This window comes from Nerophis ophidion, linkage group LG16 (genome assembly GCF_033978795.1).
Source record: "Nerophis ophidion isolate RoL-2023_Sa linkage group LG16, RoL_Noph_v1.0, whole genome shotgun sequence".
NCBI lineage: Eukaryota > Metazoa > Chordata > Actinopteri > Syngnathiformes > Syngnathidae > Nerophis > Nerophis ophidion.
Genome location: NC_084626.1, coordinates 15,163,507 through 15,175,844, shown reverse-complemented (window position 1 = coordinate 15,175,844; position 12,338 = coordinate 15,163,507). Strand labels below are relative to the sequence as shown.

Sequence of the window (12,338 nt, the reverse complement as noted above, 5' to 3'; positions counted from 1 at the left end):
TTGTAGCCAAAAATATGAGAACAGCCATGACAATATGTTCTATACAAGTGTATGCGTCGGAAAATGTTTTAATCTTGTTCTGACGCCGTTTTGAGATGTTAGATTTTCTGTGCTCTTAATTTGGCGATCTAGTCTCAGACGTAATTTCCTGTTTGTAGCGTTTCTTCGTAACATGGGTTCTTGGGTGATTGTGTAAACAGCATTGTGTGCCTTCTTGACTAAAATGTAAGTGTACGTCAAATATAGCAAGGTTATTAATGCTAAATGCCCATAATGTGTTAAGATGTAGCCTTAAACGAGTGTTTGTTCGCAACAATGTTTCTGCTTGATGATACAATTCGCCAGCTCAACTTTCGCCCCGTTAATACTTTACACAGTAGTTACCCTATCCAACCGCTAGAGGGCGACACAGACTACGTTTTAAACACGGTTTAAATCAACAGTGCTTATTCTCTATTTATCTCTAATGGACTGCTTTAATAGTCCATGTACATTTGTTTGTGTATTTATTTTATAACACACTGTAGAGTATATTATATTATTTATAACATTGTACATGTCCTGCTATGGTGCGGATGGTGTTCTGCTGACTTCGACTGCGGATGTTGTGGATCGGTGGAGGGAATACTTCGAAGACCTCTTCAATCCCACCAAAACGTCTTCCTTTGAGGAAGCGGTGCCTGGGGAATCTGTGGTGGACTCTCCTATTTCTGGGGCTGAGATTGCTGAGGTAGTTAAAAATCTCCTCGGCGGCAGGGCCCCGGGGGTAGATGAGATCCGCCCGGAGTTCCTTAAGGCTCTGGATGCTGTGGGGTTGTCTTGGTTGACAAGACTCTACAGCATCGCGTGGACATCGGGGGCGGTACCTCTGGATTGGCAGACCGGGGTGGTGGTCCCTCTCTTTAAGGGGGACCGGAGGGTGTGTTCCAACTATCGTGGGATCACACTCCTCAGCCTTCCCGGTAAGGTTTATTCAGGTGTACTGGAGAGGAGGCTACGCCGCATAGTCGAACCTCGGATTGAGGAGGAACAGTGTGGTTTTCGTCCTGGTCGTGGAACTGTGGACCAGCTCTTTACTCTCGGCAAGGTTCTTGAGGGTGCATGGGAGTTTGCCCAACCAGTCTACATGTGCTTTGTGGACTTGAAGGCATTCGACCGTGTCCCTCGGGAAGTCCTGTGGGGAGTGGTCAGAGAGTATGGGGTATCGGACTGTCTTATTGTGGCGGTCCGCTCCCTGTACGATCAGTGTCAGAGCTTGGTCCGCATTGCTGGCAGTAAGTCGGAAACGTTTCCAGTGAGGGTTGGACACCGCCAAGGCTGTCCTTTGTCACCGATTCTGTTCATAACTTTTATGGACAGAATTTCTAGGTGCAGTCATGGCGTTGAGGGGTTCCGGTTTGGTGGCTGCAGGATTAGGTCCCTGCTTTTTGCAGATGACGTGGTCCTGATGGCTTCATCTGGCCGGGATCTTCAGCTCTCACTGGATCGGTTCGCAGCCGATTGTGAAGCGACCGGAATGAGAATCAGTACCTCCAAGTCCGAGTCCATGGTTCTCGTAGGAAAAAGGGTGGAGTGCCATCTCCGGGTTGGGGAGGAGACCCTGCCCCAAGTGGAGGAGTTAAAGTACCTAGGAGTCTTGTTCACGAGTGGGGGAAGAGTGGATCGTGAGATCGACAGGCGGATCGGTGCGGCGTCTTCAGTAATGCGGACTTTGTATAGATCCGTTGTGGTGAAGAAGGAGCTGAGCCGGAAGGCAAAGCTCTCAATTTACCGGTCGATCTACGTTCCCATCCTCACCTATGGTCATGAGCTTTGGGTCATGACCGAAAGGACAAGATCACGGGTACAAGCGGCTGAAATGAGTTTCCTCCGCCGGGTGGCGGGGCTCTCCTTTAGAGATAGGGTGAGAAGCTCTGCCATCCGGGATGAACTCAAAGTAAAGCCGCTGCTCCTTCACATCGAGAGGAGCCAGATGAGGTGGCTCGGGCATCTGGTCAGGATGCCACCCGAACGCCTCCCTAGGGAGGTGTTTAGGGCACGTCCAACCGGTAAGAGGCCACGGGGAAGACCCAGGACACGTTGGGAAGACTATGTCTCTCGGCCGGCCTGGGGACGCCTCGGGATCCCCCGGGAAGAGCTGGACGAAGTGGCTAGGGAGAGGGAAGTCTGGGCTTCCCTGCTTAGGCTGCTGCCCCCGCGACCCGACCTCGGATAAGCGGGAGATGGATGGATGGATGGATGTCCTGCTATATTATTGCACATTATATTGCCTAAATGTATCCTAATCATTCTTTTGTGTTTCCTTTAGACCACAAACCCATACACAAGTATACCACGCTTGTTCAATTTCACCATTAAAGAGTGCCTGAAAGCCTTTCAGTGCCCTACTCTCTGACCGGAGTCCTTGTGCTAAGAAGTTATCACATCCCGCATCCAGAGTAATTTGGTGAACATCATTTTGTCCACCTCATTTCGGCGGTTCTTGAACACACCATAGTGTGGACTGTGACGCAACAGTTTGTTTACATGTATATCTGTATATGTATATCTTCCACTCCTTCTTGGTCTCATTTTGTCCACCTAAAGTTGTATGCTGTGCCTGAATGCACAAAGGTGAGCTTTGTTGATGTTATTAACTTGTTGGGAGTGCTAATCAGGCATATTTGGTCAGTGCATGACTGCAAGCTAATCGATGCTAATATCCTATTTAGGCCAGCTGTATGTACATAGTGCATCATTATGCCTATTTTGTTGGTATATTTGAGCTATTTCAAATCCTTTACTTGTATCCTCTTATATAATTTTCTCATGACACAGTATCTATATGTAAAATCGGCTGCATTTCAGATAGTTGTGTGGAGTGTTGTTGCAGACCAAAGCAAACATTACCTGTCTTGCCAAAAAAAATAATAAATCTATTAAAATACATTTCCTTTAACTTTGACACCTTTGGCCATTAAAAGCCAGTCATTTCCAGGAGTTCTCGCCTTCTGAGTAGCCTCTGAATTACAAATAGTTTCTAATGTTGTAAAAATGTGTAGAATATTACATTTCAACATTTCTGTCAGCAAAGATTAGCTTCAGCCTGTGACGACAGTCGTTTGGATAGTAGTCTATTATAGCTAATATAGACACTTACATCATGTGTTGCCTTCATTATAAGAATTATACGCTTTGGCTTTTAATTTTTTGCGGCTACAGACAAGATTTTTTTGTATTTTTGGTCCAATATGGCTCTTTCAACGTTTTGGGTTGCCGACCCCTGACTCAGTGGCACTGAAAGGCTTTGAAAGAGAAAGCAAATACAATAAACTCACTAAAATCCTCCTCTAAAGCAAAATGTCTGCAGAGTTGTGACCAAAGCACCATTATTACATGTTATGTAGACTACCATGTAGTGTTTAGCATGTACATTAATAATTATAATAAGACCTCTTATAAAATGTATAGTTGAGGGGAAAAAAGAGTAACAAGGATGTAAAACATAGAATTATTTAAAATTTCATGATAAAAGTGTCTACTTTTTGTCACGACACAATAAAGGAGCAACTTGAAAGAAAGACAACATTTCATCCTGTAATGCAAACATCGGGTTTATTAACTCATTTTCACGTGCAAAATAATACAAATAAAATATATATTTATACCACACATGACCTGCACTCTACATGGTTTGTGACTGTATTTGATTGGCAGGTCGATAAAAACAGGATTGTGTCGTTTGCAGTGTGTAAACTTTGTTGAACATAACCCGTAGCTTCCGTTTCAAAGCAATCTTGTTTTACTGTTGGTCAGAGTTACATTTGACCCGAATATGAATATAAATTAGACTACAAATGATCATTTATATTAGAAAAGGTACTTCATCCTCAACAGCCAGCACTGTACAAAATGTTTTGAGCCAAAGCAACACATTTAGAAATGAAAAAAACACTCACACAACTAATTTAAGACAGATAAGGGTTTTTTTCCCAATCTATAAACAATGTTTATAAAACATTGCAAGATTATTTATTGTCTGGTCTTTACAGACATTGAAGTCAAAAGATTGCCTCGACTCGAGTGCATCGTCTGAACAAAATGTTCACGGCATAAAAAAAAATGGTTGCTCTGTTTAAATGTTCCCAATTTCAACATTATTTTTAAAGCTCCAGAACTGTCCCTCATCATAAAACATACTTTCTGTGATCTGTCACCAAATATATGACAATGGGAGTCTGGCCCTAAGTTTCAAAAAGCTGCCACTAAACCTCATTGTTTGTATTATGCAAGAGCAAAGTTAAGCCCTGCAGTCATATTGTGGACAAATGCTGAGTTTTTATCTTTCAGTTGATAACCACGCAAAACAAGTCAAAAAAACAGCCAAGTGTGAAGACATAATAATGACAATTAGTCACACTCTGCATACGCTTTAAAATACTATTTTTGTCCTACTGTTGTTTACAATCATCCCATCCATTAATGCTGACTACCGTATTTCCCTGAATTGCCGCCAGGTATATAGTATGCAAAATAATTAGCGCATGCTTAGTATTACCGCTGGGTCAAAATCGTCACGTCACGAGTGACACTTCCCCTGTCATCATTTAAAATGGAGGAGGCTGATTTCAATAATTTGAAATCGCATAAAGGGAAGATTAAGAGCTATTCAGTAGCATTTAACGTCCAAGCTATTGACACAGAGAGTTTTAAAACTGAAGAAAGATAAGGAAGACTTCTATAAACAAGTTATCGATGGTTTTGATCAGAAAAGAGCTGCGCAAGGACTTTATAAGTAAAGGTAAGACCATAATAACGTTTTTGTTTATTGTGCTTTTCATGATGGTATCCTTACATCACACTAAATTTTTAAGCGCAGGCCTAAATTTAACGCATGCCTTTGGTTAGTGCCGGAGTGAGAAGAGGTTTTAAAATAATTAGCGCATGCTTGCCTTTACCGCATGCATGCCTTTGATAAGCGCCGGAGTGAGAAGAGGTTTTAAATTAATTAGCGCCCCGGCAGCAATTCAAGGGAAATACAGTAAGTAGTTTGCCAGTAAAATTGGGGCAATTTACATCCAAAAAAATGTTCGCACTTTATTCAGTCCCTCCAACATTTTGAGATGTCACAATTGGGCCAATTCATGAACGAGTTTTAGAACACTTCTTTTAAGTGAACAATAAGAACGTTGAACAATAAGAACCTATTCGCATTTGCGTGTCGCTTTTTTGGGAGCCATTTAAATAAAAAATACCCAGGCATGTTTGAAAGTAGTCCAGGTAATATTTTGCATTCACAATTTTACCCCTACACATTTTTTTAGGTCATGTTTGTGTACTACAAAGTTTTCTTATAAATATTTTTACTGGATATGGGATATGGTATTTCCTAATGGCATTTGTTGTAAAACATTAGCAAAAATCTATTATTATTGATGTTTCAGAATAATTAATCACCAATATTGGGCTTCACAGTGGCAGAGGGGTTAGTGCGTCTGCCTCACAATACGAAGTTCCTGCAGTCCTGGGTTCAAATCCAGGCTCGGGATCTTTCTGTGTGGAGTTTGCATGTTCTCCCCGTGAATGCGTGGGTTCCCTCCGGGTACTCCGGCTTCCTCCCACTTCCAAAGACGTGCACCTGGGGTATAGGTTGATTGGCAACACTAAATTGGCCCTAGTGTGTGAATGTGAGTGTGAATGTTGTCTGTCTATCTGTGTTGGCCCTGCGATGAGGTGGCGACTTGTCCAGGGTGTACCCCGCCTTCCGCCCGATTGTAGCTGAGATGGCGCCAGCGCCCCCGCGACCCCAAAAGGGAATAAGCGGTAGAAAATGGATGGATGGATAATCACCAATATTGTACTGTATACATAACTTTGAATTATTCTGATTTAAATCTTATAACTTCTACCTGTGATTCCCTGATAAATACAACTTAATAATAAACGAAAATAAGATTTCAGAATATTTAATCACCATTAGTGTACTGTATATATAACTTTGAATTGTTCCGATCTAAATATCCTAACTTCTACATCCAATTCCTTGATTAAAAAAAACAACAACTTAATAATAAACAAAAAAAAGAAATACAACAATGAGTCAGTCTTTTTTTTTTAAAGGAACGGTTCCTCAAGATCTGGCTCCCTTCAAAGAGCCATAAATACCATCTCTACTATCAACGCTTAGCTGAGTCCGACTCCTTTTTCCTGTCTAAAAGCGCTGAGCCTTCTGTGTAATGTAGTATATTTTTATTTGCAATGCATAACCTAGCAAAGAGGCCGCAGTTACATATTAGAGATGTTGGAGTGTGATGATAACCTCTCATACGCCAACAAAAAGGAGCACTATAGGTTGCTTTTAACAGTTCACAAAAGGTGAATGTGTTTGAACAAATAGTAATAAATAAATGAATGTTTAGATGGACAAATACTTTTCCAAGCAAATTGTGGGTGACAGCGGACAATAAAGAAGTCTTTCGGTAGTGTTTCTCTCTGTAATTGGAATTACTATTACTCTAGTTATAATGAATTAAAACAGTACAAACCTCTTTGAGTATGCCTTTTTACTAGAATCTGGTGTCTACTTTTAAAGTTTGTGCAGTATGAAATGAGTAAAACATCCATACGGTATTTCTGTTGAAATCCTGTGCTTTTTGAGGTTACTTTCTGAAAAAAATGCAGCAAAAGCCGACAACGACATCTGCAAAATCCTGGAGGCGCTGTTTATTTGTGTGAAATCATTGTCATAATATATGACTCAGACTTGAAATTAAAAATACATTTTGGCCCTGATTAACGTGAATTCCGCTATATCAGGGGTCGGCAACCCGCGGCTCCGGAGCCGCATGCGGCTCTTTGGCCACTCTGATGTGGCTCAGCTGCATATGGCTCAGCTGCATAATCGCCGACCCCCCCGATTGTTTCGGGGTGTTTCCGGATTTTGGTGCCTCTCCCGGACATCACCTAGGGTTAACATCTCCGATTTTCACTTGGACTACAATATTGAGGGCGTGCCGTGATGGCTTTACTTTTAACGACCTCTACAACATGTCATCGCCCGCCTTTACACCATGCTATCCGCGTGCGGGCCTGACGCATGCATCTCGCTGCTTCTATCGTCACACGTACGAGATTGCAAGGCATATAGTCAACAGCCATACAGGTTACACTGAAGGTTGTGATATAAACAACTTTAACACTCTTACTAATATGCGCCACACTGTGAACCCATTGTCACAACTTTAACACTCTTACTAATATGCGCCACACTGTGAACCCACACCAAACAAGAATGACAAACATATTTTGGGAGAACATCCTCACAGTAACACAACATAAACGCAACATAACAATTACCCAGAATCCCATGCATCCATTACTCTTCCAAGCTATATTACACCCCCGCGCCTCCAACCCCGCCCACTTCAACCGACGCACGGAAGGGGGGGATTGGTGCTAGCGGGGTTTATAATATACCCTGGAAGAGTCATGGATGCATGGGATTAATTGTAATTGTTATGTTGTGTTACTGTGAGGATGTTCTCCCGAAATTGTGTTTGTCATACTTGTTTGGTGTGGGTTCACAGTGTGGCGCATATTAGTAAGAGTGTTAAAGTTGTTTATATCACAACCTTCAGTGTAACCTGTGTGGCTGTTGACTATATGCCTTGCAGTCGTGTACGTGTATCAGCGGAAGCCACGTACAACATGTTACTGGGCTGGCAAGCTGTTTGTACATGTTGAAGGCGTCAAAGGCAATGGCTTCATAGCACGTCCTTATTGTTATCTGGGTGACCATCAGTAGATATTAGCGAGGATGGTTGCGGCTCCCATTATCTTCTTTATTTTGTGAAACAGGTCAAAATGGCTCTTTGAGTGGTAAAGGTTACCGACCCCTGCACTATATCTAGCCTACAAGACCAGTGCATGAAATTTGACAACTACAATAATCGGGGGAAATTTGCTGTTTACAGTGACAAAGCATGAAGCGGCGAGGAATAACATTTCATATGAAGCGCCCCTTCATTCATTGGCATTTTACATTCGCTTCTCCGCGCACAGCGCATGATCCGCAGATAAGATTGCTCCTCGCCAACATTGGTTCTGTTGCTGCTGCGCTATACTTGATGAAATACACTTTACGTTTGCCACTTTCTCATGCACTCCTGAGACTTATCCTTATAAAAATGACCATACATGTGTTATACAATGAAACATGTTTGTTTTTTCGTGAATATCTACAAACACAACCACTAGTGGTCTTTTGTTGTGGGGTATTTTTTTGCTAAAATATACCCATTCAACTAGTAAAATAATGCATTTTGACTCAGAATTTGTCCACTTTATGACTGATTTTAGGGTGGATACAGAATGGTACTGTATGTGTGTGTTCCAGTGGCAGCTGTGTTCTAGCAATGCATTTAAGCTGAAATAAATGTAGGCTATTTCTGAACTGATCCTTGTTTGTGTAAAAACATGCTGATGTACATCATTGCTAGGGTGGCAAAACTGGAAATTTCAGAGCTGTATGAAGATTTTTTACAGGAATGCGCAGGGAGTTTGCATGTTCATCGGGACTACAAAACGTGTACTTCTTGTTTGTACTTTACAGGTAAAGGGGACGCTATGATGTTCTAAAAGTAACACTGTATGTCTAGATTACTCACTTGTTTGCTCCACTTTCAAGAGGAAAGACGCTCAAACGCCCGCTTTCCAAGTTGGGGGTTTTCATTACGTCATGAAGAATGGAACCACCGTCTGGCTAAATAAACTCGGTAAGTTCAGCACTTTGTGAAAAGTATGTCATCTACACCTCTTAAAATTCTACCGAGAGCTTCGCCAAGCATACAGTATATCAGTCAGCTACAGACGTGTAAGTTTGATCATGTTGTTCTTCAGTGATTACGCTAACCTAGCATGGTGGTAGCATGTATGTTAGCATGTAGCTCACATAGCTAAGCTAGTGTTGCTAACGTTTGTGTCTCCCCGTCTCACTCTTGTTTCAAAGGGACATTCAAATGAACCAATTTTTTTTTTTTCTATTATGAGACAAAACTATCAATTACCAAAACATACACTGATTTTTCCATTTGAAACTACTGATAAAAAAATGGATTGCTACAGACCAGGGGTGTCCAAAGTGCTGCCTGCACCTAATGCGGCACATTCTAAAGAAATATTTGAAAAATATTGAAAAATAAAAACAAACTAAGAAAGTGGAAGAGCAGGTGAAATGTCATGAAAAAAGTTGCAATCTTGGCTGAAATAACAAGGCTGCCATGTGCTCAGGTTACAATAAAGAATCAAAATAAATTGTTGTTGACCAATTACTGCAAATCAAATATTCCACTTTGAAATATTGTTTAGGAGCAAATACTGCATATTTTGTTAGTTTGCCAAATAATAAAATATTATTTGACCCAAAAATTTTAGTGGGATTTAAAAAAAAATGTCATTGCTCAAAAAACAGTCAATGGTGTTTTGAATTATTGAATTTTTTAGGCCTGTAAATACTTAAAATATTTTGGGGAGGAAATACTGCATATTTTGTTTGCCAAATTTTATTTGACCGAAATAATAAAAAAAAAAACTGATCTGAAGTTGATCTCGAGACCAAAGAGTTGTTTTTTTTGTTTTTTAAATGTAAGACTTTTTTTATAATCATTTTTTGATGGACCCCCAAGAATTGTAGTGTGATTTAAAAAAAATTAATCGCTCAAAAAATTATGAGAATTAGCGACCTTTTTAGGCCTGTAAATAATTCACATAAAAATCTTCCACTTGTAAATGTTTTTTTGAGAAAATACTGCATATTGTTTGTTTGCCAAATTGACCAAAAGGACATCAAATAAACAAAAATAAGAACAGATCTGAAGTCTACCTTGAGACCAAAGGGGGTTGACTTTTAATTTTTTATGCAAGACTTTTTTTTAGCATTTTTTTATTATGATGGACCCCCAAGAATTTTAGTGGGATTTTAAAAAAATGTCATTGCTCAAAAAATAATGAATCAACGTCTTATGAATTATTGACCTTTTTAGACCTGCAAATACTTCACATCAAATATTTTGCTTGGAATTTTGTGGAATATGTTGTGTTTTTGACAAAAAGGGCATGTAACAAAACATTTTTTAACACTTTATATCACCAGATAGACCTGCAGTTGATCTAGAGATTCAAGCGTTGAATAGTAAAAAATACGTAATTCATTTTTAACATTTTTATGACTCAGACCCTACTGGGTCCTTAGCCCAAAAGATGGGGAAAAAAACTATACATTGTATTGGTTTTGAAAATGAAAAATATCAAAATGGCCCTCGTATGATTAATGTTTGTGGCCTTCAGTGGAAAAAGTTTGGACACCCCTGCTATAGACCCTTTTCGTGTGATGTCATACATCTTCCGATTTTGAAGGCGTTGACATATTGCATGGGTGAATGCAAGTAAACAGCACGTAACCAATCGTCGGTGTGGGCAGTGTGCGGCATCGTTCTTTTGACTTCAGCCTTTCCACTTTTCAAATATAGCTAGTATTATATGAGGCACATTCTTAGGTAAGTTGTTTATCCTTTTTACCAACATGGACTAAAAGCTGTGGCTGTATTTGAATTGTTTTTCCAGACATCTGCAGCACATAAATTAGACATTTTGTCAGAAGAAGAAATTGTACATGTGGTTCAAGTCATAACACACAGTAATACTTGCAAGTCGTAATGTTTTTGGATGTGATTTCCCTGTTGATGCCCATCTCATCATAGAAGCATTATAAAATGGAGCTCAGTGTGTTGTAATGGTAATAAAACAAAAAGTTACAGGAATAGGCAGTCTGTGTGACCAAATAGTGGAAATATCGGAGTATTTGAGTGTGCAAGAGCTCTTATTCCTGCCTGTTGGGAGTCTTCTTGGTTTTGACATAGATGTCACTGTTGTGAGCGGCGGTCCTGACTCCTTCGGCGTTTAACGCCCACTTCTCCGTTCATGCTGCTGCTCACACTCTCCTCTTGCTTCCTTTTCATCCTCCCAGTCTGCTTACAAAAGCACAAAGTTGTCATTAAGCTATCAAAATGTTCCATTGAATCTTTATTTGTGGGACGAGTTGTATTAGAGTTACGGTTCAAAATAAATGTATTACAGTACAACTTTTTATAGCAGGGGTAGGGAACCTATGGCTCTAGAGCCAGATGTGGCTCTTTTGATGACTGCACCTGGCTCTCAGATAAATCTTAGCTGACATTGCTTAACAAGGTAAGTAAGGAATAATTCCGCTGGTAATCACAGTGTCAAAAATAACATTCAAAATATAAAACATTCTCATGCATTTTCATCCATCTATTCGGTTTCTACCGCACCTGTTCAAGAAGTCGCATTAATGGTAAGAAGTATTTATTTATTTTTGGTTAGCCTCAGAATAACAATGTTATTAAAAAGAATAAGAGACTTATTATACTCTAAAAATGTTGGTCTTTCTTAAAAATGCACGCATATAGTTGTATTCAGTGTTAAAAAAAAAAAAAATGATATGGCTCTCACGGAAATACTTTTAAAAATATTTGGCTTGTATGGCTCTCTCAGCCAAAAAGGTTCCCGACCCCTGTATTATAGCATCGTTTATTTGAGTAAAAAAGTGATATATATCGATTAGTTTTTGTCCATATATACACTTTATAGCCTCAATGCATATTTTAAGGAAGATAGTTTAATTAAACAAAACATTCTACAACAACTTTTTTTCCTCATTTGAAATTTAACTAACGCAATAATAATTTAAAAAAAAACAGCACCTGCACACCACCGCTGTCAGGTGCACTCCATGCAGTCCAGATATAACAATTGTAATGCTCATTAACGATTAATCAAAGCAACACAATTTAATTCCATGCTTTTTACTGTTCCATTCATTCTTGCAGCCCTACATAACAGTTCATTAGTATGTTTCCATGCACTAAATTAGACTGATTTTTGTATTTTCTCACACCCGTGTGGGGCACTTATTTCCTTTTAGCGCAGATAAATGTATAGGTGTTTTCGTTTGACCTTGACGTCACACCAAAACAACGCATCTGAGGCGCCTTTACAAGTCAACAGCACAGTTCTTGCTGCACCTAGAGTCTGCTGTAATATTGGCAAATATGACATCTGTAATGTCTATGCTGATACAAAAAAATGATCTTACTGCGCTAGTTTTAAAGACATTTCCGGACGCAGAATCATGGAAAGAAAACGAATGTCCTGGAGTTCATTCAAAAAGGCTATGTGGTTTGATGGAAGGAGTTTTAAATTGAAGGAAAAGACCGTCCGTGCCCCGACCTGTTCCAGATGAGGACTATCTTGGCAGATATTGTTTATCAGTTTGGAGCGCA

General features: G+C 39.9%; 1 protein-coding gene across 3 annotated transcripts in view; it reads right to left on the bottom strand.

The window, feature by feature from the left end:
• Positions 1-3,577: 3,577 nt before the first annotated feature.
• Positions 3,578-12,338, bottom strand: part of fkbp5 (FKBP prolyl isomerase 5) — a 46,862-nt gene continuing 38,101 nt past the window's right edge. For all 3 annotated transcript variants that reach the window (XM_061874414.1, XM_061874413.1, XM_061874415.1), the window contains one exon: positions 3,578-11,003. In XM_061874414.1, the coding sequence (XP_061730398.1) occupies positions 10,899-11,003 (105 nt within the window). In that variant the 3' untranslated portion in view covers positions 3,578-10,898. The remainder of the gene's footprint in view (positions 11,004-12,338) is intronic.